The sequence below is a fragment of the Phasianus colchicus genome, chromosome 8 (assembly GCF_987193195.1).
Source record: "Phasianus colchicus chromosome 8, bPhaCol1.hap1.1, whole genome shotgun sequence".
NCBI classification, from domain to species: domain Eukaryota; kingdom Metazoa; phylum Chordata; class Aves; order Galliformes; family Phasianidae; genus Phasianus; species Phasianus colchicus.
This window is the reverse complement of record NC_143443.1, coordinates 24,080,205-24,107,899: the sequence shown is the minus strand read 5'-3', so window position 1 is coordinate 24,107,899 and position 27,695 is coordinate 24,080,205. Positions and strand designations below refer to the sequence as shown.

Sequence of the window (27,695 nt, the reverse complement as noted above, 5' to 3'; positions counted from 1 at the left end):
GTCAGACCTATATATCTATATAGGCAGGACAACAGAGTTTGGTTTTCCTACCTGTATAGTTCCTCTACACAACTTCCATTTACACTGTGCCTTTTACTGAAAAGCCTTGAACTGTTTAAAAAAAAAAAAAAAAAGCTCACTGAACTCAGAGAGGCTTCAACACAAGGAGATTTGAAATAAACTATTAAATGAGTTCTTTTTCATTGCCTTTTGACATTTTTAAGGGGGTCATAGAAGGCCTGTTTTAATATTCCCTTTGAAGCCAAGAACCGGGAACTTATATTTTCTTTCTATTAAATATTTACATTCTTTTCTGTTCAGGTAACACCAAGATATTGTGTTTTAAAGTATCATCACATATTATAAAATAGTGGAGGAGGCATCCCAGGACCCACGATCAGTTCTGCCATAATTTGCCTTTCATCTGTGGGAAGGCCCAGCTACCAGCTGACCTAAGCTTCAGGAATGATCATACACAAGTTAAGAAAAAACAAAACTGCATTCATTTGAGATAAAAAAGTTAATTTGCATTTCTCCTCATAGGCCCTCGGGGGTGAACATGCATATGCGCTTGCCACCTCCGCATGCAAGTCAGCAGATGCAAGGTAACTTGCTGAAACAGTAGCGTGAGCATATTCCTCTTACTTCCCTTTGTGACAGCCCCCATTCCTTTGAACCACCTCCACTTCCTTCTCCTCCTCTCCCCTCCTTTTGAAGGAGAGTGCAAGACACAATGCTTGCTAAAGGATTTGTTTATCGTAAGAATACACCATGTGTACAGCCCAGCCTTTGCTTCATTTAGCTTTTCTCTTCTCCATTAACTCCAGCTGCTTTCCATGCCTTGTGATGGGCCAGAGACTTATGCAGCTTGCCCATCTTCCCATCTTCCTGGAGAGGCAGATTTGGGCCAGCAGCTGACAGCAAGGAGCAGAGCAAACCACTGCTGTTGGAAATACTGCACTGTAGTATTTCTCTAATATGTAGCAAATCTCAAACAATGCAATTGTAAGGATTTTTTTTCCTGTTTTTCCTCCCTTCTTCCACAGCCCTGAGCATGGTCCCCAATAATGCGGCTCTGGGCTTCTGGCCCTTGTAGCCCAACAGTGCCCTTGTGAATCATAGAATCATTTGAGCTGGAAGTGGACCTTAATGGTCATCTCATTCAACTCCCCTGCAATGAATAGAGTTATCTATAACCCTGCCAAGGTAGTCACTCACCCTTCCCCACTGAGGGTGAGGTGAGGTCAGCAGAAGGAAGAAAGTACCGAAGGAGGAAAGGAGTCAGGGTGAGAGCTACCAATGTGTGGGAAATGCTGGGAGCAAAGAGACAAGGAAAAGCGTTTGAGGAATCACAGAATCACAGAATCACACAGAATCACAGAATGACCTGGGTTGGAGGGGACCTCAAGGATCATGTAGTTCCAACCCCCCTGCCTAGCAGGGCCACCAAACATACACCTTTACTAGATCAGGTTGCCCAGAGCCTCGTCCAACCTGGTCTTGAACACCTCCAAGGACGGGGCATCCACAACATCCCTGGGCAGCCTGTTCCAGGACCTAACCACCCTCCTAGTAAAAAACTTCCCCCTAACATCCAACCTAAATCTTCCCTCTTTTAACTTAAAACCATTTCCCCGTGTCCTGCTATTATCAGCCCTTATGAAGAGTTTACTCCCCTCCTGGGAGTAAGTTCCCTTCAGATATTGAAAGGCTGCAATGAGGTCGCCCCGCAACCTTCTCTTCTCCAGGCTGAACAAACCCAACTCCCTCAGCCTGTCCTCATAGGGGAGGTGCTCCAGCCCCCTGATCATCTTCGTGGCCCTCCTCTGGACCCTTTCCAAAATCTCCATGTCTTTTTTGTACTGAGGGCTCCACACCTGAACACAGTACTCCAGATGGGGCCTCACAAGAGCAGAGTAGAGAGGGACAATCACCTCCCTATCCCTGCTGACCACCCCTCTCCTGATGGAGCCCAGGATCCCATTTGCTTTCCGGGCTGCCAGAGCGCACTGCTGGCTCATGTTAAGTTTCTCATCTATCAGGACCCCTAGGTCTTTCTCTGCCGAGCTGCTCTCAAGGACAACTCCCCCCAGCCTGTACAGGTGCCTGGGGTTCTTCCGGCCCAAGTGCAAAACCTTGCACTTTGCCTTATTGAACCTCATTAGGTTCACCCGAGCCCAGCTTTCCAGCCTGTCAAGAAGTAGACTTGATTAACTTCTGCAAAAATACTCAAAGTAGGACATTAAGTCACATAGCTTTTTCACTCAGTGTAAGCAAGAAAAATACCAAAAGGGAAGCCAAGCCGCCTGTCTTCCCCTGGCATGCTGGGTCACAAAGGCTGAGCTCACGTGCTCTGTGCTCCTCCTGCAGAGGCTGAAAGCAATGCCAACAAAGAGCAGCCTACAGGCTGTCAGTTAGGGCACGCTTTCCAATACACAGAATTACACACAGCCCTTTCATTTTCCCTGCTTACTACTGTATAGACTATAATAGCCCCTATAATCATAAAGAAATAATACTTCAAAGGGATCTTGGTTTCAATTCAGACACTTATTTACGTACTCTATTACGTAACTAATTCGTTTGGGGGTAAAAATTAAAGGAAAACCACCATTACTGCAGTTGCACTGTTTAAAAAAAAAAAGAAGAAAAGGAATAGCAGCAGCTACTACTGGATGTTGCAAGAAAGTATCCTCCTTCTCTAGAAGAGCATTAAGCAGGAGTCCAGCACCCTGCTGTCCCTGGGGATAAGCAGTAAAATAACTTGTTTTTAGATCCCATTGAATTTGGGAATTAACTGAACGTTTAACTACTCAGCCTTGCCCACGCTGGGCGTTCAGAGAGGCAAAAGGGCTGAGTCCTGCAGAACTCTGGTTTCAAGTTCAGAGCACCTACAACGAATGAGATTATTCAAGTTTATTGTTTCAAACTTGGGCGACCGCTTGCCAGTATCTACACCGGATAATCACCTCTTTGCATCCCCTGCGTCTTCCCTCACTTTCAGTTCTCTGTCTATAAAAAACCCATCACATCATCCACATCTTATGGGAGAAATACAAGACCAAGGATAAGACACCAGTATCAGTGACAGCGTATGAAAGATGTTGGCTTTTTCTATGCAGGTTAGTTGGGGATGATTTTTTTTTTTCCAGCACAGAAAAAACACTCTCTTCAACTTCAATGATTTATCTTAAAAGATGCCCAGTATCTAAAATCACTAACTTCTTCTGTCATCAGACACTGGTGATTTGTTACAAGATGGTTGTTATCATGGGATCCCTTGATCCCATGATAACTGGACATTGTATGCTTTAAAAGTACAAGTTTTTTCAGCCAAAAAGACCAAGAACATCCTGGGATATATTAGGAAGGACCTTATCTGAAGGCTAAAAGAAGTAATTCTTCCCTTCTACCCTGCAGTGCTGAGTCATCTGGGGTGATGTGTCCAGGGCTGGGTTCCCCAGTACAGAGATACAGTCACTGGGCTTATCAGAGTGAATCCTCCAAAGGAATAGGAAGATGACAACAGGACTAGAGCATCCATCATACAAAGAGAGGCTGAGAGCTGGAGCCTTCAGGCTGAAGAAGAAAAGGCTCAAGCCAGATCTTATCCATGTGTATAAATACTTGTCAGGAGAGCATAAAAAAAAGGTAGAACCAGACTAGTCTTAGTGGTGCCCTGGGACAGTACAAGAGAAAATGGGCACACAATGAAATGCAAGAAATTCTATTTAAACGTAAGAAAATACCTTCATTTTACTTTTTTTACTCTGAACGTAGTAGAACACCAGAATAGGTTGCCAGAGAGTCTGTGGCATCTCCATCCTTGGAAATCAAAACCAAACTGGATGTGGCCCCAGGCAGTCTACTCTAGCTGACCCTGCTTTCAGCAAAGGTTTGAACCAGATAATTTCCAGCAGTTACTCCGAACCTCATCCATACCACGATTCTGCATTGCTCTGTCAGTTGTTAGAAGCATGAAAGATCTTCAGGTTAATCTTTCCAAGTATCAAAAAAAGTGAAAGGCGAGATGGCAGAGAGAGAAATCAGTAACACATCCCTGTACCTAAACGCAGTGAACCACAACAGCACCATTTCCATAGGAAAGTAGACCAGGTAGGGGTGATGTTTATATTGATTATAAAACGATCTGTACATAAAACTGTCTTCAGTCATCAACAGACAAAGATTATTTGTAACATTCAGACAAAGCTGCAAACGTTTGTAAGCTTTAGATTCTTTAGATTGTTTGATCTTTCTATTTCAGTTTGGTCATAGACCAATACTCTTCAGAAATTCACTGTCCATGGAAACTCCATGCCTCTCAGTTCCCACTTTGCAATGGAGAGTGGAGTCTCTCTGCTTTTACTTGCACTGTGTTTAGGTGTCAGCGAGGGAACTCTTGGCCTCTACATACTCCAGTGCTGCTGTCTTAACAGCCATGACAGTTTCTGCTGTACCATATTTCTTTTCATAATCCAGGTAGCGCTTAAAGAAGAATTTCATCTTCTTCGGTGCTAAGTTCAGGTGTATGACCTTCTCAAAGATGTCCCTGCAAGAAACCGAAGTGATTCAGATTACTATGTTGGTGACAGCACTCAACACAAGCCCTGTGCATTGAGCCACTGAGCAAAGCGCAGAAGCTCATGGGAGCCACAATCTAATGCCTCAAGAAAGAGATTCATGAGAACTGGTGAAAGCCTCAAAGCAGAAGCCTTCTTCATAACTGTAAAGTTGCAGGACAGTTTACACTAAGATCTAGCCAATGTATTTGACTCAATGTTCATGAAATGCCTGCAGCTGGATCTACAGTGTGAGAAGCTGAACTTCATTTCGTCATCTCAGCAAAAAAGAGACCATTCTTCTTAGTTTCATGCTACAAGAGATAAAAGGGCTGAACCTTACTGAAAGCCCTCTAGTTTTTGTTCTGCAGGTCATTCCTTACTATTAATTACTAACCCTGCCATGCAGATCTCCTTGGAGTCTTCCCAGACCTGGGGAGAACAAGCTTTTGGTGTTTTCTTTCTCTATGAGGTACAAATTCTCTTTTGCTCTGGGAGGCCCTCAGCAGTATCACGTTGCAGGGCACTTGTGCTCTTTTCAGGTGTTACTCTAAGCACTATGCTGTCCCTTTCCCAGCCACCTATAGCACAACTCACCGTACTTCCTTCTGGCTGCCCTGTTTGATCATGATGTCCATGTAGATGGACCAGATATCTGTTCGCTTTGGGTAGCTGTTGAGGGTGCTCTCAAAAAGGGCCTTGGCATGTTCTGGGTCACCAAAACGGAACTCCAACTGTGCAAACCTTGAAATGACATCCACATCTGGAACAAGTAATGACATGTTAGGGGATCACAGCAACCCTCTTTCCTATGAAGAGACATAAATTGAGTTATAATTACACAGAAATGACAAGCACAGAGACAGCATCATCTCTGTTCAGAGACTAGTATGTAAAGTGATTCTGGTCCAAGGTGGAGGGCCAGTGTGAAGGAGCTGCAATTTAATTTTTGTTTGTTTTACAAGAGGCTTTACTATTGTTATCCAGGCTGAATTTTTCCCTCCCCTTACAGTCAAGGAAAGCAGATTCAACACTATTTGGCTGCAGTTTTCACTTACTACAATCATTGTCACATGCAGACATATCAGCCCATCTACTGGAGACCCATAAATGCATAGTCCAAATTATGATTCGCAACGAGTGCTTACGTTCTTTGGTGGGCAGAGCCTTGAGAGCACGCTCCAAAAGCCTGTGTGTAGCCTCAGTCTGGCCTTGCTTCAGGAGGAAAGAGGCATACTTCAGCCACACTGATTTTTCTTGACGGAAACGCCTCAGCATTGTGTGGTACAATTCTTCTGCTTGCTGGAATGGCAAAGTTGGGTTAGATCACACAGATTCATAACAAAGCCCTGTAGCTCATTAAATTCTCGCTCATTAAACTCTTGTTTCTGGCCCAGGTGTCTCTTAACATTTGTGAGAAGTAAGTATCAATAGTTCTTCATCTGATGCCAACAACAACTATTAATCCCAGCAAGGAACAGGACAGGACTAACGTCTGAGGGCCAGAAGCTTATGCAGCCAGGACTGGTGGTTTACTGACATGACAGAACAGGATACTTGCCTGGGAAGTGCTTGCACAATCTCACCTTGTACTTCTCAGAACTGGCATAGATATCACACAGATGCTGGAAGACTTTCAGAGGTTCATTGTACTGAACAGCTCTCTCAAAGACCTTCATCAGTGTTTCCTCAGTGCCATACATGTTCTCCAAGTTTAGAAGAGCAACCCAGACATTCAGCTTCTCTTGTTCTTCCCTTAAAGCAGATATGAGCAAGAACATACAGCCTTTTATCAGCCTACATCAGCTTTCTGCAAGCCACCCGAAGACTTGCTGACTTGTAGCATGTTATCAAGACAAGTGAAAAACCACTCTTGGAATAAGCACAGCAGTTGTTTCATCCTACAACTTTTGATCACTGTTGTTTGTAACTAAAAACCACAAGGATAATTCAAGAGAACAAAATGCTCTTTACCATGCTGTGGAGATGCTTTAATACCCAAGGGTGTAGCCCTATGGAATGGGTAATACGAGTTTCACAGTTTATTTCATTACTTCATTTATGGACATCCCTAACAGCATTACGCTCTTCCAAATCCTTCCAACAGCTCAGAGGTATGTCTGTGTACTCAGTGATACCCTGGGGAGTTACTGTGCCCACAAGCTGCAGCAATCCAGCTGCAGACCAAGTGTAGTGACTCACATCATACCTTCAAAGGGCCAGCTGACAATTGCTACCATTTAATTCTTCTGAGCTCGCTGAAACAGAACTTCCCACTTCACATGCACACAACACACTGATGGCACTACCAGTGTTTTTCTTCCATCACCATTAATGCGCCATTAATTATTCTACGAGGCAAAGAAAAGCAAAACCCCACTATTACCTGAAACAGATTGTTTTAAGTGCTCTCTCTGCCACAGCTCTGGCCTTCTCAATCTCAGTAGCCTGGAGGTGGAAAGCCATATACTGCAGCCAGAGGATGGAGCTGTTGGGACTACTCAGCACCAGACGGTCAAAATCATCTGCTGATTGGGGCTGACGACTGGGGTCCATCAGGGCTGCCTCCAATTTGCACAGCTCTTTCTCCTTCTTCTGCTTCTCCAGCTCCTTCTCCTTCTTTGTTTGTTTCTTCTGATGAAGGATTGGGGAAGAACAGACAGTTTATGTCAGAATAGGCAGGCCCAGCTAAAGCACAGCCAGACCCCAGTATGTCCAAGGCTAGGCAGGTTTTTCAAGAAAAGGGGGCCAATTTTTTCAGGGAGGAGGAGAATGACACCCTTACCCTCAACACAAACATAGCTCACACCTCCAAAAAGAGAAGAGCTACATTTAAATCTGATTTCTTTTAATGAAATACATCAAGGGCTGTAAGTGCTTCATTAGCCTTGCATCCCAACTGCAGGATCCACACTTTCACATCCACCCTTGCTTTTCTTCTTTAACCTCAACCCCTCAAGCTGGCATTCACAACCATCTTCCACTCCAAAGATCCAGGACACATGGGGAAAAGTTGTGCAAGAGTGGGGTATGATGCTGGATCACCAGAGTGACTCAGGTCTCAAGTAGAAATAAATGATGGCATAGTTCTCAGTACAAGGCAACTACACCGTAGGCAAAGTATTTGCCATGTGTAGCCTTTAAAAAGAGGTAAGTTTTGAGGGACAGGAAATCCTGAAGAGTAAATATGAAAGCATTTCATGAGCTTGTTTCCAATTTTGCTGGATTGCTCATACTGAAACACTCTCCTAAAAAAAAAAAAAATCTTATTCAAAGTATAAGGAAGCACTTTTTTTGTATTCTAAGAGGGCTGTAATTTGACAAGATTTTCCATCTCCAGGCTTTCCTTTAAATTTAGAATAACAATTTTAAAAAAATGAAAACCAGACAAAAATCAAGAACAAGTACTTTAACTTCGTTAAAGTGCTTGATCACAATATATATATATATATATTTTTAACATGTCTATGTGAGAATCCCTATTTCTCTTCTCTGCTTCAGAGATTACCTGCTGCTAAACCCAGCACTTGGCGTAGTTAAGGAATTTCTGTATTAGTTGCCAGAGATCATTCCTTGGGTCAAGAGGCTTTGCTCCCAGGCAATCAGACATGCAAGTATCAAGACAACACATGATGGCCACCATGTGGTGTCTCCTGTGCAGGTGATGCTAGCACACAGTACCTTAGACTGCAGATCCTCCTCCTCCTCCTCACTCTCCGAGCTCTCTTCCTTCTGATTCAGTACAGGCACTTGCACTGCATTTATGTCCTCATCCCAGGTGAAGCCTGTGGAAACTTGCAGCCTTGGAACCTCACCACATTTCTTTATCTGCTTGGAGGAAAACAGAGCATATCCTAGGTTTTAATCTTAAGATTTTACACTGAAATCAGAAACAGATGCTGGCTGTTTGGGACACAGCCTACTGCGACAGCCTACTGTTGACTTCTCCTGCTTGCAAACAGCTCACCAGAAAAACATTTAACTCTGGTCACCTTTGCTGTAAATGAAACCCAGTACATCTTGCACCATTCACAGCTGAAAACTGTGCCCTTGTACCTCTGGCAATGACAGTTACTGTCATCCCAGTTAGAACTGATACATCTCAATAGAGCTACAAAGTTGTTTCCAATTCATGTACTCCTTCCAACCTTAGATTTCTTCTCAGCTGCCTCTTCCTCCTGGTCACCATCCTCTTCTTCCCGGTAATACACTTCAATTCCACTGTCATTTTCATCTGCTGGAGAAAGCTTCCTTTTTTTTGGCTTTGCTTCCTGCAACAAGGGGAAATGAGCACATGGTGAACGAAGACATCTGGAGTAAGTCTTATAGACTATTTTGAATGCACAGTAGTGAGTCTGGCAGCAGACAAAGGGCAGTGCCCTGGCACAACATTCCCCACTGTGCTCTCATATAATGGAGACAAAAGAATAAACTCATGCTCACCTACATCTGTTTTCTGTTGGCAAAATCAATAGAACAGCTCACACAAGCAGCATAGATGGGCTGCTTATTCAGTAAACTCCAACCCAAAAGGATCTGTTTCTCATCTTTACAGATCTTCAATGAAATTTAATATTTTTTTCCCTATTTGAATTCCCCAACCTGACCCCAGGGGATCTTCAGTCATTATTTGTGCCAAACAAGTCCTTTAGCATATCCTGAGCAATCACATCCATACCTGCTCACTCTCAGAGTTCACTCTTCTCTGTTTTCTCTTCATCTTAACCTTTTCCTTCTTCTCCTTGTTATCTTCTTCTCTTTTCTCTTCCTCTGCACCACAGCGTGGTAAGCCTAGGGATTCAGGCAAGACGCTTGGCATCTCAGTGTCCTCAGGCAGGAGAGAGAGCTCAACATGATTTTCTTTTTTATTTACACTTCAGAGCGTTGCCAGGAGCAGTGAGAGAGAAAAAAAATAATCATAAAAACATTTAAGATGACTGCAATTATCTGAGCTAGTCCCAATATCTTTTGACCTTTTACTATCCCTCCTTCTATTCCCACTTTCTACCTCATCTCCCTTCTACTAATTAAGAGCCCTTTTTCAAGAACTTTGGACTTACTCAAGGACCTTGGCAGTGAGCAGCTTTCCCTCTGGCAGGTATTTCTCATATAAGGAGTGTTTCTGTACAAAGTAAGGGGAAACGTTCTGGAACAGGATTCGGCCCAGAAGAGAAGCAGACAAGCTGAGAAGGAGAAAACATGTAAATAAATGGTCCATAACAGGAGAGAAAAAGCACAATGACTGTATCTGTGGAACCACAAGTTCTGTATAGTATCACTCAAATTTTCCATATTTCAATTTCACAGGCTCAGGAATATAGCAATAAATTTAATCTCAGAAATCAAAATGTCATTTTGCAACATAAAACTACATCAGACATTCCCTTAAAGATTCCAGAACCGTACATACAAAGTTTGCCAATACTCCCCATTTCCCAGTATATTTTTATTTTGCTGCTCACCCAAAGAATACACCTGACGGAGTAACTGATTTGACATAGCCTCTTAATAGCTGGCCTTTTTTAACATCCTTAATACTTGTTATTTCAGCATCCTCCACTTTGCTGCTGTTCCTTGGGTTTAATCTAAAAGAAAAGAGAGGCAAGAAAATAAAGCACTCATTCATCAGAGAATACCACATTCTCCTCTAGGTATTAACCAAAGAAATCGGCATTAAGAACAGCAAGTAACTTCTGGAAAACATACCAGAGACATCCTTCACTTAATTCAAATGCACTAATGGACTATCTGCATCTTTGCCAAGTTATACATAGCATTAGAGAACAGATGTGGTGCTGTAAACAGAGTCAAACAGAACAAATTTGGGGCACGACAATTTAAATTGGATATAAAACTGTAACAGAATGTCCAAAGGAGGGCAACAAAGATAATGAAGGGTCTACAGGGCAGGATGTATGAGGAGCACCTAGGTCAGTTGGTTTTTCAACTTCCTTATGGGGGGGAGCAGAGGAGCAGGCACTGATCTCTGCTCTCTGGTGACAGGAACAGAACCAGAAGGAATGGTATGAAGCTGGGCTAAGAGAGGTCAGGCTGGGAGCAGGGAAAGGCTCCTCACTGAGAGGTGGTCAGGCACCAGAATAGCTCCTCAGGGCAGCAGTCACAGCACCAAGCTGACAGCAGCACTGTTTGGACAACATTCGCAGACACAGAATTTGAATTTTGGGAGCCAGAAGCTGGATGCAATAATCCTTGTGGGCCCCTTCCATCTCAGGATATTCTATAATTCTATGAATAGATCAGCATGGCTTCTTCTGACACTAAAAAAAATGTAAAATGCTGTCTGAAGTTTTGTGCAATGGCTGTGTTTGTTTTTTTTTTCCTCTCCTCCTTTGTTTTTAAGATAGTTCATTCCAACACAGTTTGCATATTTTTGTTGTGCAGAGGAGACAACACAAGAGGCTCAGTTTTAAAAGAAGACATTTAACACACACTGTTCTTTACCCAAAATTAAAATGCAGCTGAACACTGAAAGTAACATATTTGAATTGCAAATTCCAGGAAGGAATTTTTCTTTCTTCCTAAACAAAAAGGAGTTGTCAAATCAAATCTATAAACAGTGAGAAATAAAAATGCCACCTGAACACACTGTATCAGCTCTACATTAAATGTCAGACTTTGCAGCCTTGTTGATGACACACAGGAAACAAGACTCATCCTTTACAGAAAATAAATAAATAAATCTAACTCTTGTCTTCTGAACACTTCACAATGAACTATACAAAGCAACAGCAACTGGATTTCACCATCTTTTTTTCTCTCACTGGTAGGAAATAGTTTGAAGGGAAGACACCAACCTGGACTGCCGAAGAGATAACTGGATTTTGCCATTCTCATTGGAGAGGATGTAACATCTGCATAGCAGAATGAAGGGAGGAAACAAGGGGATTATTTTTTTACCCTTAAATAACAGCACACATGGAAACAGATATTTTCACCAGCACAATGAACCTCCAGATGGAAAAAACCACTCTGTCCCTTAGAGTACTCATTGCCTAACACAAAGCAGCATGACAGAAGTTTGTAACACTATCTGAAGGGCATTTTGAACCAAGTCTATTTGCTGTACCTAGTCTCTATTAGAAGCATAAAAGAACTGAAGATTGTTATAGCTGAATTACTTGACTCGTTTCACCCTCCAGCATTCCCAACAAGTTTGTGCAGAAGAGAAAGGCAATTACTCAAACATTATAAATGTAAAGGCAACTGGTTTGCCAAATAGCACACAGAACTATAGCAGAGCTGGGATAACTGACCTCCCTCAACCCCATCATCAGCTTAACTACAAGATTATCTTCTCTCAAATGACAGTCCAAGAAGGCAATCAAAAGGGGCTTTTTCATTCCTGAAAAGTGATGTTTCAGCCAAACACATATGAGGTTACAGCCTTCTCTTCTAAACAGGCAACCCAGAAAGTAAGCATTACATCTAAGCAACAAGCTGAACCTTAGAGATCTAACATCATCTTATGGTAATGAAAAAACTGTAACCAGATAGGAAGCCTTGTTGCTCAAAAGAACAACAAAGAACAACAAGAGTTACTGACCTGACAACCTTGCCAATTTTGAAGTCACTCAGAGGATTCTCTGTGTACTTATCGCTTAGGTGAAAGATACTGACTTTGCCAGTCTTCCCACCTGGCAGAGCAATGGTCAAACCAATGTGAGGAATCATTTTTGCTACCATGCCTACGGTGATGGTACCTGGTTCCAGTGACTGAATTCCTGGAAAAGGCAAAGGAGGGAAAAGTCTTCATAATACTCAAAAAGCATGCAACCAAAGTAACAGGGCTACTGAGCCACTGAGGCTGATTTTAGTTGCACAGGTCACATACCAAACCCACTAGCTTCTGGCAAGGTGCAGTCTGTGCTCTCTCATTTTACAGCAACATGCTTGTCATGAGAGCAGAGATGAGATCCTTAACTGCACTGTTACAACATTCAGAATAACTTAGAGATATTGGCAGATGTACCACCTCATGTTTGAGGTCAGAAAGGAATATATTCATATGAGCTTCAGAGAGGACTTCTGCCTGAGACAGTAGGTAAGCATTTCCTTAAAGATTTGACCCCTCTTGCCTTGCACACTGCTACATCTGGGTCGGGGTCCAAGGAGTTAGTTCCATTTTACAAGGAGCTACAGCTTGGTTCTCAAGTGTAATAGCTTCCTTCACTGAGGAGATCAGTGAAGAGCCAATTCTGAGGAAAGCATTATATATACTTGTGTCTGGCTGTTAAGGCTCCACTATACCTGTGAGTGACAAGAAGAGGTTTGTTTCGGTGGCATCTGTTCCAGTCACTGTAGCAGATAACGCTTGGCCATTTTTGAAGTTCTTTTCTGGATGTTTTAAGACCTGAAAGGGAAGACAGATTTCCATCTATTACCAGAAAAGGAGCTTTGCACAACATTGACTTGTATACAATCTTACGAAGCTTTGAAGTTTTCAAACGCATCTTTGATGCATACCCATGACAAATAACTCAGCTTTCCCCCAGTGGCTCAGTTAACCCAGACTGAACGAGCTACAGGCATCGTATTCATCACTGAGGAGCAGTTATGCCTAAAGGGCGCATCAGTGGACTGAGTTCACAGGGATGTCAGAGTGTCAGTGGCAGTAACTTGCAGACATACACAGAAGAAAATTGTGCAGCTTATCTGTAATAGCCTCTTACCTTGGTGTTCAGAGACAGCAGCAGACGAGGAACTCTTCCTCGAATATCAGGGGTGACTTCTACCTCCAGCCAATTTTTCAGGATGTTATACTGAAAAGACAATAAACAGCCAAAACCAGCATGAGAACTTTGGTGAATGACACCCCTTCTTCAGCGGACTCACTAATTTTTAAGGCTAGAAAGGACTACTTAAGCATTGGTGCCTGCATCAAACAAAAATGGTGATTTCAGATCTACTCTTAAGCACGTAATGCTGCTGTGATTCACAGGCAAGCACACATAAAGGGTCAGCAGTGAGCATACTTAGTGCTGGTGGCATAAATAATTCATCAAAGGCTGTTTTGCTAGAGTGCAGGGAGGGAAGCATCTGCAGGCAACAAACCAGCATGTTTAAGACCACCAGTCAACTCAACTCTCTCAAATATAGAAAAGTGCACCTTCCCTCTAGTCTTCTCATAAGACACTATGCTTTGCATGGGCCACTCTCATAGTTAATTAAGAGCCTGGTAGTGTCAGTTTGTTCATAGGTTTAAGCTAAAGCCTCTGGGGTTACCTCCACCAGCTGTCCCCTCCTAGCACACTACTTAGGAAGACTCTGACCTCACCTTCCTCACAAAACAGGTGACTGTCTGTCCAACATTGTAGGGTCCAAGTTTCTCACAGGTGTCATCTCTTATTGCTTCAAATTTCCCTTCTACTTCACTGTTTACAAATAAAAAAGAGGATACTGGTTAGGAAGTTTGGTCCTAGCAATGCAGATAGGAATTAGAAACCCAAGAAACTGTGGCAAGCCAATGTTACTGTGACAATGTCTTTGGGCTTAGGAGGGGAAATCTTTTCAACATGATGGGACATACCACAATTCAGACTGGCAGTACAGTAAGCCAAAAGGACATTCAAAGGAAATGGTGTGCATTTCACAGCATACACAGTTAGCAGATCTAAGTTAGCGTGAGAAAATGAGCAAGATGTTATGCTACACTTGAAGCTTCTTACTACTGAATGGGTAAGCTCATTCCCAAAAGGAATGTAACAATACAGGGAAGCTACATGGATACAAAGTCCATAAAGTGTGTATAGATGATACAAAGACCAACACTTACCTTGGTCGAATGCTGAGCTCTGGAATAGACCGTGTGAAGTGTGGATGGGTGATGGGCAGGTACCTAAAGAACACAAATAGGATCAAAGTTTCTCATTACTTCACCACACCCCAATCACCTGTACTCCCTCTGCACTGCTGAAAAACAACAGTAAGCTCCTTAAAACTATAAAGGCCTTTCTGTTTTAGTCCTCCTAATACTATTTCAGTGGCAACTGAGGTACCCAAAGTATTTAAGCAAATTTAATCTCTGGAACCAAATTCTGCTTGCATTTAAGGTTTCTGCTGGACCTTAAAAGATTAAACATCCTTCATGCAATCTACACTCAAGATAAATTCAGTGACAGAGGTAGAGAGAGTTGATTCACTGCAACACGGATCTGAGTAGAATGTAACTGCAGATTTCCTCAGGTTCTCAACTACTTCAGAAAGGATAGCCACAACAGCATCCAGTAACAAAGAGAACAGCCTAGACTATCTGAATTAAAGTAATTATTTGACCTTTCACATTCCCCTAATGTCAGTGATATTAGGTGCTTATTTTCCCACCTGTGAGTGTTCACATCTCTGCCTCCAATGACCCGGGCAGTCACCTTCTGTCCAGCTTTCAGAGTGTATGTTGGAAAAGAGTGTATGGGCACTTCATCCAGAATCTGGGATGCATGGATTGAACCCGTCAATTTGTCATCAATAGCAACTGTGACGTGGGTTGGTTTGACAGATTTAACAGTACCAGTAACAATATCACCCAGGGAAAGAGAGTGTTTCACAGCAGTAGCAAGTGTCTCCTCAAATGCTGTCTCAGATTCTTTCCGGTCCCTTATAAAAACATTCTTCTTCGTTGGGTCTTGTACTGCTAACACGACTCCAAGATCATTTGCCTTCACCATTTTTAAGGTTGCATAGATTCTCTGTCCCACCTTCATTTTTTCTGAGTCAAAGCGGAAGGTGTCGTTGAAGTGACAGGCTATGGGGACAGCTGCCAGCCGGCCTGAGTCCAACAGAGACACGATGGCAAAATCTTCTGCTATGTGCTGCACGATGGCAGAGTGCTGGGAGTTCTTTGTGAGCCGCTAAACAGAAATGGAGATAATGACATCCCCTGCTGAGATTCTGATTCCCTTTACTCAATCTCCTACAGCTCTAAAGGAGGGAAAAGGCTTCCCCCCACTCAAAATTCATTATTCCCCTATGGTGTGATACAGGAACAGCAACATTAAAACTGAACACCTACTTGCTTGGCTCTTTTTTTTAAGAGTTCTTCTCGAAGAGAAACATACACCTTGGATGTGATGGCATCCGCATGAAGAACCAGTCCCTTTGCTTTCTCACCAGGAACAACTTTTTTGCCTACAAAAAAGAACAAAGAGATTATCTCCTGATGACAGTCAAGAACTTTGAGTAACTGAGCTTGTGGGACACGGCAGGCAGGAAGGGTCACCTCTGAATCAGGTTAGCTCACAAAAACTGCAGTGATAAAAAGACTACTTAGCTGCTAATTGTAACGAAGTTACTCAAGCAAGCTAGCAGAAAGGTAAACTACACTTTGAGTTGTCCCTGCTCTGGTTAGATCCCTACCAGGTTGGTTCCTCTCCTGAATAACTAATTTCAAGATGGAGGCTTCATACTACATGAGTGAAACCCAAAGCAAGCAAAGAAAGGACCCCTACCTCCCAAGTGGTAGCGAGTAGCTGTTGCAGTCCAGCCTCCGACACAGCTGCCACTGAAGAGTGCTGAGCCGTCCTCCATCACATCCTGCACAACCAGCTGCAGCTCCTTCCCAGGCACCAGCTCACAAAGGCACTGGGCCAAGCCAGACTCCTCTAGAAAAAGACAAGAAATGTTGGCAAGTTGATTTCTTAATAAAATATTTTCACATTTGCTTAGAACAGCACGAACAAGCATTTATATCCATCTCCATAGCAGAAAACACAGTTTAGGCTCCTGGATCTGTAAAATAAGTATAAATAAATACAGATATGTAAATTCTATGATCTAAAGAAAGCAGAAACAATTTCATGACATTAAGGATCTGATAACTCTAGAAAAAAAATACAAGTTTAGGCACTGTTTTGTTTCACTGGTACATTGCAGCCATTTACCCAGGCACACTGAAAAACTCCTTCAGGACTTCCAAGAGTCATTTTTCCATTTAAAAAAAAAAAAAAGAAGAAAGAATGAAAAGAAGAAAAAAGGAAAAACCACATGCTTATAACTCTGTTTAAACATGAGAAAAGTTTCAGAGCTTGGCACAATATTCATATATCCACAAGCTCTTTGAAGTTTAACATCTGGTTACTGAGCACAGAAATTGGGTCAGTAGGCTAAGGATCTTGTAATAAAAGAGCATGCAGTGCAAAAAATTAACCATTGCCAGATTCAAAGAAAACAGACAACTGTGAAATTACTAGATTTCACTAGATGCCCCAGTTGCTTAACTTTTAGACTGATTCATAAAACAATTACAAATTTTCACACTAAAAAAAAACCATCCCCAATGCTGGAAAAAGGCTTTGGTTCACTGAGAATCCAATCTCACCCTGGCCTGCCTCATTTTCACCTTCATAGACACTTTTAAGACATCCATCTACTGGTTCCACTGCATCTTCATTACTCTTCTGGTATAATGGCCTTAAGGTTCATCTATTTATACCCTCATTTTCAAGTTTCAACCTCAAACATATGTAAGAAACCTAGCAGACTCAAGTGAAAAGAGATTCTTGGTCCTGTTTACAGCTCTAATTTCAAAAAGCCTTCTTGTCAATGGAAGACACTTCACATACATCCTTTTTCTAATAAGCTCCTCTTGAAAGCCAAATCTTTGCTTGAACTTCCTTCATTATAAAATAAAGTTTTCCTTTTTTGTTCATCTGAAGACTGTTTTTTTAAGATAAGATCCTCTTTGGCAGAACATATGCAATCTTTTACCTCTTTTCCTCAACAAGTTCTTGATTTCCTCCATCTCCTTGAAATATTGATTCAGCAGTGAAAAGCTCTCTGCAGCTGAATCACCAGAGCTGCACTCCGACACCTTCAGATTGAGGAGCACACGCTGCTTCTCCTCATCAATGCTCATCACCTTTGCAATTACAGTCTGTCCCACCACAAAGTGGTCCTTGGTGTCTGTCACAAACTTGTCACTCATGCTCTGTGCAGAGGAAACAAAGTGGCAAGGATTATTGGACACAGCTGCTAACTGCCAGACATCAGCAGTGCTTTTTTAAAGAAGGGTTTGAGTTAAGACTTAATGAAAATACCAAGTGAAAATAGCCAAATTAACAAAAAGCTGTCAATTAAAATGAATTATTGAAGTTACTTGAAATCTCTGATTGAATAATGTCCTTTACTTCATTTGGGAAGTGAATTAAAATGCAGGCATTAAGGCAGCATTTACCACACTGTGAGGAAGCTGTCCAAACACAGGACCCCCAGTTCTACTGCTCCCTCCAGCCTTGCTTAAAAACTCTGTTTCAGCCTTTCCTGATGATTACACCCATGCTGTTTTCTGAAGTCAAATGAATGCACGGCTTACCACTTTAGGTGCCAGTCCTGTCACACCAAAAGGGAACTCCACAAACACTCCAAAGGGCATAACCTTCCTCACAAAACCAGTCAGCAGCACCCCAGGCTGGATTTCAGAGAAACTTCTCACAACTTGCTCTTCCTGTACAGCAGAAATCACTGCAGACTTCCTGCACAAGATCTGAACAGAGAGTTAGGAAAAATGGGAAGATGAATAAAAGGAGTCTGATGCCAGTCTCTCAATGCTCCTAGCCATTGAGCTACAGCACTTCTTACACACTAAGCAGTACAGAAGCCCAAATTCCTGCAATTTCAGTTGTCATATTGATCTCCCTACACTAAAATTTAACAAATTCTATCTCTTAAGTTACTGAGTATTAATGATGCATGCTTCATCCAGCTGAATTGAATAATTCCTAATATTTCAGTTCCTCCTTGTGGTATAAAAACTGCAACATTTTTTCTAAGGTTATGATAAGATTAACGCCGATTTCCAGAAGCTGCTTAGGAAACTCAGCAATTTCACAACCAAGTCCTCATCTCAATGGGATTCTAGCAGCAGCAGAGCATCACTCAATAAGCAAATTATAGTAGCTCTCTGAAGCATCAATAGGCACTTCTGTTTCAACACATTAACTAGCAAATATTTTGTTTGTTGCAGAAACTCCAGATTTCTAACAGATTTTTTTTTTTTCTTGTCCTCCATCACCCTCATTTGATTTGTTGAGATAACAAAGGATACAATACGGTCCTCCTTGTCACTCAGGCACATAACTCTGGGCAAGACATCTCCCTCTTGAAGGCAATGCCACAGGAGCTTAGAGTTAGCAACAAAGTCAGAGAGGTGCACTGTAGGAAGCCAGGCTATCACATCGTCTCCGTCTTCTAAGATAGAAACCTCGAGCCCATTTTCATTCTTCTTCAAGACTTTCACATCAACCATCTGAAAAGAAATAGAGTGATATAAAAATCGAAGTGCCTTTGAAGTATGCACAGGGTACCAAATGCTGGCTTTTGACATGGCCTCCCAGCCATGCAAAACAGAACCTCACATCAACAGGACTGAGCCTCAGAAGCATGCCAGTTCTGATGGTAAAACAAAAGAAATTCTCAGTTCTCAGCAAAATCAAAGTCTACAAAGACTCTCTTGGCTATGACTTTCTGTCTGAAAGGTGAAGGGAATCATTTCATCACAATTTAAAAACAACTGTTACATTCCTGCGACAGTAACATCTGTAGGGTGTTGGAAACTGTTCATTCCACAATACAACAGGCAAGTATTTAAGAAACATTGCTCTGAAGTGCAAAATCAGCTGCTTTTGGAGTGAACATTAAAAGCATCCAGAAGAAACAGGACTTCATCAAGAAACAAAAGTACTATTTGGTACCTCCTAGAAGACTGTCCTGGACTTCCTTTATCCTGATCTCTGACAATAGACTTTGTTTTTGATCTGACCACAAAATAAGAAATGCATATTTAACACTGGTTCCTGACCTCCAGCAGGCTTTTTTTGAAGCAGAGTTGCTCAAAGCAACTACAGATTTTTTAGAGAACACTTAGAGGAAAAAAAAAGGAATAGTCATTGAATTCAATACCTCTCCTATTTGATATTTCACTTGCTGTTTCTTCTTTGGAGTACATTCACTTCTGCCTTCAGGAACAGGCCTGCTTGATAACCTGAAGGACAGCAAGAGCCTTTCCTGCTGGGGCTCACATTTTAAGACCATTACTTTAACAACCTGTAGCAAGAGACAAAAACAAAACAAAAACAAATAAAGACACCACACACCTTGGGGAAAAAAAAAAAAAGCTACGTGACATAGTCAAAGAAGAGCTGTCTCTTTCACATGGTCTATTTAAATAGATGAGGCTAACTACTACCCAAAGAGAAAGGTGAACAACTCTTGGTGTACTTGGTTTCTCCAAGAAAAAACTCAAATCAAAGCCAACTCACAATTGCAGATTTCTCTTTTGCATTCATTCACACAAAATTTGACATAGGTAAATTAATTACCTGGCCGTCATGGAAGACTTTATCTGGACAAGATATGGGCTCTGAGCTCAGCTCATTCTTGGGTACCAGACCTTTGACATCATTGTAGAACTTCACAATGCAGCCAAATTCCCTTGCACACACCACAAAGCCATGTGTGATCAGACCTGGTTCTGCATCTTCATAACTAGAAAGGATTGGAAGCTTTGATTGCACAAGAGTTTTCTTTAAAGTAAGGAATAGCTTCTTTTCTGCAGGATTGCACTCTAACACCTACAAAAGCAGAGTAAAACAAGGTTCAAAAAGCATGTCTGCCATTCTCCAACCAACACAGCAGCTAAGTTGTCAGAATGAAATACAGCCATTTAAAGCAGCTGGAGATCCTTTCAAGCAGTTCTCACCCGACACCTGACTTCATCTCCTACGTTGTACTTCTTCTCAGGCTGCTTCAGGATCACATCGGCAAGATGCATGGATGGCACAAGCCCTTTAATTCCATCAGTAACTTTCACCTGCATCCCAATGGGTTTCAGAGACAATACTTTGCCCTAGAGACCAAAAGAAAAAAAATGATCAGTAAATTCAGCATGAAAAGTAGGCTACACGTTGGTAAGAAGCAATCTGGACACTGCACCACATACTATTACTAAATTTGACAAGCTACATAGAATAAAATCTTAATCTAGCCCACAGCAAATTACTAAACATTTTACACACTGCATAATGCTGTTTTACAACCTAAACAGTCTACTTCTGTTGAATTCCTATCAACTCTGGTAAACTGGAATCATTCCAGAGATACAACCAACACAGCCATGACACAAATGTAAGAGTGACTGTGATTGCCTTGCCACCATTAACAAAAAGCTGAACAAAACAGAGAAAGATAAGTATCACACTTTGTTACTGAAATCCTTAGAAGGAAAAGTTTTTCTTCTTACTCTACCTACCACAAGTCTGGATCAGAAGTTGAATGAATATATGCTTTAAGCAGAAAAAAAAAAGTATGCTATCTATGCAGCAGTTATACTTAGAGAAATTATCTAGTGTCAGTGCTTCAGGAGCTCACCTGCATGACATCCCCCGTGTGAATATCTTGGTATCGCAGGAAACGAGCTTCAATAATTTGGCTAGGAAAGAGAAAGAACAAGAGGTGATCTGTCAGGCAACTTTAAAAAAAAAAAAAAAAAGAAAAAAAAAAGCCAGGATAAGAGGAAACAATATCTTTTGCACTCTCCTTTTCACCTCGTCTGAAGTATCCTTTATACCACACATACCCAACACTCTACATCACTAAAGTTTTGTGCTTTACCCCAACTGATCCACCTTGCAAGACAGCACTCTGGATAAAGGTCAGGGAGGTTCACCAGTTTCCATTCCTGGAGACAACCACCAGGCATGGCTCCATGGAAAGAGAACCCATAACCTGCACTGCCTAAAACCACAGATAGAAATACTAAGAGGGAGAAGCAAAACGGGCTGGGACTTGGAAGACCAAGGTTCAGCTTCCTGTTCAGTTACAGTCTTCTGACACAACCACAGCAGAAGTCATTTAGACTCACTGTTCCTACAGTTAGGATAAGAGCAACGTGATATCTACACAACCTGACATGATACAACACAGATAAAAGCTAAAAACTTCACATGGCAAGTTCCAGTTCCACAAAGCAACGCAGTACTCTCTACGCTGACCAAACCCTTCTGATCCTTCAACCAAATTTACTAGAAAAGTCTGTAAAACTTACTGCTTCAGAGATACTATGCACATCTCATCCATCAGGCTGTAGTCAATGATCCGACACTTATGCTTACATCCAGCTTTGAATGCTGCAGGTTTAAAAGATTTTCTGGTTTTTGATAGATGTTTCAACTAGAAAAACAAATGGGAATTCAGTGTTTGAAAAATGGAAACGCTTATATAGCCCTTAGGTTGAAGTAGAAGCACCTGACAAAAATCATTCTTCTAACATAGCCTTCAGGCAGCAAGTTGTACTAGCTCTTGTGCAACAATTCACCCACATCCCAACACAAACAGGGGAGGCTGCATTTAGCCAACACAGAATCACAGAATGGCCAGGTTTGGAAGGGACCTCAAGGATCATGAATCTCCAACTCCCCTGCCACATGCAGGGCCACCAACCTCCCCATTTAATGCTAGACCAGGCTGCCCAGGGCCCCATCCAATCTGGCCTTGAACACCTCCAGGGACGGGGCATCCACAACCTCTCTGGGCAGTCTGTTCCAGTACCTCACCACTCTCTCTGTAAAGAACTTCCCCCTGACGTCCAACCTAAATCTCCCCTCCCTCAACTTAAAACCATTTCCCCTTGTCCTGCAATACCTTCCACATTTTTTTATTTGTCTCACAAAGAACACTAAGGCAGGAGATAAAACTTAGTCTTAATTTCCTTCCCCAAAAGGCTAAGAGATCTCTGAAGAAGCTCCCTTCACTGCCCTGGTACCTACCCGTGCAAATGCAAGCATGCCATCATCGAGCTCAAAGACAGCACCAAACTGCTTGTAGAAAGCCTTCACTGTAGACTCTCCCACTACCGCCCCTATGCGATCATTGGAGAGCTGGTTTGGGGATCCTCCAGGGTGGAGGAAGGCCTGCCGCAGAGTAAGATGCACCACCTTGGAGGTGGGGTGGGTAGAGAGGATGCAAGCCTTCACCTAGAAGATAATGTTTGTTATCAGTATAACATCACTATACATAGAAAACTGAAGGACGTCATATTGTTCACGGTTTTTAGACATTACGTTTGATGCCTGAACTCTGCTCACATATGAGCACTTAACATCTTCTCAGCATCAACACTTCCATTGATCAGGGTTTTTTTTGCATTCATTTGTTTTTTATGACCTAGTCTGGTACGAATGCAATGAGCAGAAGACAACCGCAGAACTCATTTGCCATCACTCACAAATCTCTCATGCTTTCCAAACAAGTCTTCCATTATCCCAGGAATGGCTATGCTCTTTACAGCCCTAAAGCAGCTATGATGATAATTCAAATGAAAGATAAGACAGAAAAGATACCACTGAAAAGCACCCTTCCTCAAAATGCTGCTGGAGAAGATAACAGATGTTGTAAGCAACATAATTCCAGCCAGGCTTCATCCTCTTCCTTACCACTTGATTTGGAGAATAATTTGTGAATTTCTCTGGGTCCACATGCATGAAATCCACAATACCAGTGAAAGAAGACAGAAAGGTGAGTCTGATACCCAGTGGAGCCACCTAGAAGGGGGAAGGAAATTATACATGAAAAAAAATAAAAAAATAAAAAAATTAAGAAGTCAATCAGTATTCAAAAACAGAGAGCAATTCACACATTTCACAAAAAGTCACCTTGCACTAAACAAACACATCAAAATAGACAACTGCTAACAATTCTGTTTTCTACATTGTTTTGTAAAAACAATCCTTCAGATTTTCCACTAATGTTGTCTTTACTCTGAGGAGTGCTGCAACAGTGTTGAATACTTTCCCAGGCATAGACCAGAGAAAAAAAATCATCCTCTTCTTCTGCATGGTTTATTGCCATTTCCTGGACAAAGCCTTTGTACTCGTAGTATCAGAAGCACGGCAAAGATCAGACCTCAGGTAAAACTACTGGGAGCACCTAGATGAAAACAGTGTCTGCTCCTTTCATGTAATTGAACCCAAACACAGAGTTTTCCAGCTTACCAACTAACATGTCCATTTAATCTGTATCTCTTCAGGAAGGCTCAAAAAAGAATAATGAGAAAGAAAACAACCCACAAACAAAAACGCAGCTTACCTTCTGCACTTGAGCTTTTACTACCAGCCCTGGCAGTAGATTAGAGAGTGTCCAGTTCTGCTGCTCTGTTGCAATGGATGCAGCAACTTCTGATCGATCGGCAGACAAACGGACAACTCTTCCCTCATTCTTTACTTCCTCAATGACACAGGTCAGGCTCTGCCCTATTTTCAAGTCAGACCCTACAAAGGCAAGCCACAGCATAAATTCCCTTCCAGGAACACTAAGGGGTTCCTTTTCGTCTGTAGCTTTCTCCAAAGCTTTTTCAGAGTTCCTTCTATTTTAAGAAGCTAAAAGACCTCATCAAAGTGAGATCTACTGCCAGCAAGGATCAAAGGGCTTGGAACAACAACATGGTCTGGCAGAAAACAGGGAACCTAGTGTCTTGTTGCTTATCAGCCACTGCTGTTTTCAACAATTTGCAAAGACTCCATCATGACCCAACCCTCACTGAGGTGCACTAACACCACAGGTACAGTGAGCTTCAGTCCCTTTTATTCTCCACATCTTTTTAACTTCTGCAGCTCTTATTGTAATACTACATACCTCTCTTGACTGCTTTGATGTAATTTTGGGCTTTCTGATAAGGAAGGAAAGCATGAGTCCCCCTGACTCCAATATCAATGAGGTAGCCATGGTCTTCTACACTAGACACAAATCCAGAAAGCAGCTGTTGGGAGGGAAGCATTGCAATTCAGTAATGCGAAGAAACAGCTGAGTCTGCAGAGAATGCACCTCTGATGAGAGATTTACCACACAAGTACTCATTTGTTTCATGAGGCCAGAGAAAACTTTCGCAGAGCAAAGAACGAATGTAACATTCTTTCTCACTAGATAGCTCACCTGACAATGGGAGTCTGATATCTATCCTTGTCCAGCTATGTATGTATGTATGGAGTGACGGGACAAGTAGGATAAAAATAAAAATAAAAATGGAATGCTCAAATATAGCAGGTGCTCTAACTGCAGACACAAACCTGCAATCATAAAGCTGAAAACACAAAAATTAAACAACCAAGAACCTCTAAGAGATAGGCTGTTAAATACTACTCTGCATAAACAACAAACTTAAGCAGAGAGAAGTAATTGCACAATTTGCCCCCTCCACCCCGAAAAAAAACCTTATGAATGGCTTCATGAGTGACAGCCTGTAGGAACATAATCAAGATCCAATATTGCCCTCTCCTCCCAGGTCTATTCCTCTGGTGGCAGCAAATTCCTGTTCTGTTCTGACAGCATACAAAGACAAACTGAGGTGTTCCATTCATGCACTGCAAGAAGCACCTCAAAAGGCTAGAAAGGCTGTGAACACATACCATGCCTGATGTTAGTGCTGATGCATTCAGACCTTTGTTGACATTTTTAGGGTTGATGGACAACTTGATACTCCGACGTCCATCGGCACTTTTCTCAACACTGGTCACAACACATCTGACCAACATCCCTGGAGAATACAGGTCTGAGAGAGAATTCAAATCCTGCCCAGAAACATGATCAAAAGTAAGCAAGCATATAAATATGACAACATTAATTTATGCAAGAAGGCCAGAAATAGTTACTGAATGAGTTTCTGAAATAAAAATCCTATAGGAAAGTCCTCGACCTCTGACAACGCTACAATAAAAAGCAGGAAATATCACATACACCACGATCTCAATATAGAGACAGGGACATACTGGAAAGTCTGCTAAGCTTTGCTTAAATAGAAATACCAGGTAGGACAAAGCCAAGATGTTGCAGCTGAGGACCAAAGTACATCTTCAGAGTCAAACACCAACCTCTTTAACAAAGAAAAACATCACCACTAACTGGCTAGCATCTAGCACATTGCATATTCCACAACAACCTAGGGAGAGCTGACACTGGATAGATAGAGTAGCAGGTTACTCCATCCTCTTTCTTTCCAAGAAGCTGCATTATCAGGAAACTGAAAATATTGTTTGAAATAGCTGGGCTCAGAGAAAGTATGCATTAGCACTATGCAGAAGGACATTGTATGCAGAAACACAACAAAATTATAAGGACCACACTATTCCCTCCAAGCTCTCTCTGAGACACTGGCATCCTCACAGCATCTTCCAATCAATTAACTTCCTCATAACTGCCTACTGCCAAGGATCAGTATTTAACTACTGCAGCAAAAAGAAAGCACAAATCTATCCAAGTTTAACAGGCTGTCTATGAAGTTCATGCAATATTTAACCAAGGCTAAGTTGCTGCAAGCAATCAAACTTAAGCTATCTGTGAGACACCAGAAACTAGGCTCCTAAGCAAGAATTCAGGATTGATTCTGAGTTAATTTCCCCTAGGTCTCAGACAGAAATCACAGCCCTGACCCACAGTCTCACCTCCAGCAGCTCCCCTTGGGTCACTTGCTTGCTCAACAATTCGCTATAGGCGTCGCTGATCTGCGTGACTGGCACAAATCCTGTAAGGCCATTGGGCAAGCTGATGACAAGCTCAAAGACAGTGACCTCTTTTATACAACCAAGGAGCAGCATCCCCTCACAGAGCTCCTGGGAAAACAGAAACAACAGCACACAGTGGTTATCTTGGCAAGTCAGTGCGGTAGACACATTTTTGTCCTGAATTCCTGCTGTATGTTACAGGTTTTAGTGAGGGAAAACACAGCATTTTTCCAAGTTCATTAAGGGAGAGACACACAAACTATAACATTTATCCACAAACCTGAATTGTGAGTGGTTCAACACTAATAGCAACGTCTTTAGCAGGAGCCTTTTTGTCTGCCTTGAACTTTTTCTGCTTCCTATGATCCCCTTCACTCCTTTTTCTTTTCTGTGTTTGTTCTTCATGGTGAATCTAAATTAGATTATAAGTAGAGAGAAGAAGAAGAAAAGTAGATAACAAGATGAACAGCATGTTAAGGCATAACTCAACTGTCAGGAATAAAGTTAGATGAAAACATGAGATTGGAGAAAAAATGAAATAAGCATGTTAATTTCTATATGCCTTCATGGAAGTCTTTTAAAATATCCCCTTTTAAGCTGAGACCAATCTTTTATAAAACCATGAATCATGGGAGCAAAGAGGAGCAGTAAAAACAAACTGCACCATGCTCCACAGAACAGAGAAAGACCAAACTTTGTCTGCATCCAACAACTCTAGTGGAACAATGCAGGTATCTTAGCACTAGAAGCTTGTGCAACATCTGCTGGTAATTTTCATTGCACTTCCCTGACATCCCATTCAACATGTATCAGATAGCTGGGATCTTTAAGAGATCAGAAGCAAGGAGGATGACAGCAGTTATCTCTTTATAGAAGTCTTTCCTATAGGTTACTACAGAAGTAAGGGACAGGAAGGATTTTAGGTCATATTCTGACAGTGGATGGAACTCTTGACATACATCAAACAAGTTATCCTGCTCAAACTTTGGTTTTGCTTTTTTTCCTGTTGTCTCTGTGGGCTTCTTCTGGATTCCCCCTCGAGGAAAGTTTTCTTCCATGGATGCCATACCTGCACTTCTACAGAACAAATGACAAAACATTAGTTAAACATGCAGCTGTTAGACTTGTTCCTCACAAACACTGAAAAGGTATAAGACTGAATTATCCAAGAAACTATGAAAAAAATCCAGGTAGCTGCTTCCCAGGCGGTCAGTGAGGAAAAACAAAAAACTCACAACGTATCTGGCGTTTCACAACGCTGAAGTATTACAAGGGCCATTTAAACACGTACCTTATCGCTAATTAATCACATTTAAAGCCGTCTGTCAAACACCGAACACCTCTTTACCCACGCAAGCGCACAACGAAAGTCCAGAGAGGCACGGTAAGCAGCAACCCCCTTCCGCAGCCGCTGGCACAGAACCGCTCAGCCCACAGAGACCCGGACTCCCCACCCCAAGCCCGGCCTCAACGCCACCACTCGCACCGCTCCAAACCTCACGTGCGCCGCTCTCCGCGCGGCCCCGGAAGCGGTACTCCAGGAGAAGGTCAAAGGTCAAAGGGCGGGCGGGCGGAAGCGGCGGGCCGTCCTCTAGGCCGGGAGTGGGGCGGGACGGAGGGAGAGTCCTGCTTC

At 42.2% G+C, this 27,695-nt stretch overlaps 1 protein-coding gene across 3 annotated transcripts; it reads right to left on the bottom strand.

Moving 5' to 3' along the window:
- Positions 1 to 2,201: 2,201 nt before the first annotated feature.
- On the bottom strand, positions 2,202 to 27,665 carry PDCD11 (programmed cell death 11). 3 transcript variants are annotated; one of them, XM_031597536.2, is made up of 36 exons: positions 27,559 to 27,665; positions 27,022 to 27,139; positions 26,343 to 26,474; positions 26,003 to 26,170; positions 24,971 to 25,132; positions 24,201 to 24,324; positions 23,655 to 23,836; positions 23,003 to 23,110; positions 22,337 to 22,543; positions 21,616 to 21,740; positions 20,940 to 21,000; positions 20,272 to 20,418; positions 19,892 to 20,143; positions 19,473 to 19,616; positions 18,619 to 18,819; positions 17,887 to 18,057; positions 17,283 to 17,502; positions 16,025 to 16,177; positions 15,589 to 15,704; positions 14,904 to 15,427; positions 14,356 to 14,418; positions 13,858 to 13,954; positions 13,253 to 13,342; positions 12,831 to 12,933; positions 12,127 to 12,304; positions 11,378 to 11,434; positions 10,025 to 10,147; positions 9,623 to 9,745; positions 9,241 to 9,436; positions 8,711 to 8,833; positions 8,244 to 8,390; positions 6,949 to 7,196; positions 6,149 to 6,317; positions 5,711 to 5,864; positions 5,160 to 5,325; positions 2,202 to 4,552 (listed from the first exon to the last, which is right to left on the bottom strand). In XM_031597536.2, exons 2-36 carry the CDS (start codon positions 27,127 to 27,129, stop codon positions 4,381 to 4,383), a joined length of 5,514 nt encoding a protein of 1,837 aa, XP_031453396.2. In that variant the 5' UTR covers positions 27,130 to 27,139; positions 27,559 to 27,665; the 3' UTR covers positions 2,202 to 4,380. The 3 variants fall into 3 exon arrangements, with proteins under 3 accessions (XP_031453396.2, XP_090001576.1, XP_031453395.2); XM_090145450.1 differs by having other exon boundaries at positions 27,549 to 27,588; XM_031597535.2 differs by having other exon boundaries at positions 27,354 to 27,581.
- Between the last annotated feature and the right edge of the window lie 30 nt (positions 27,666 to 27,695).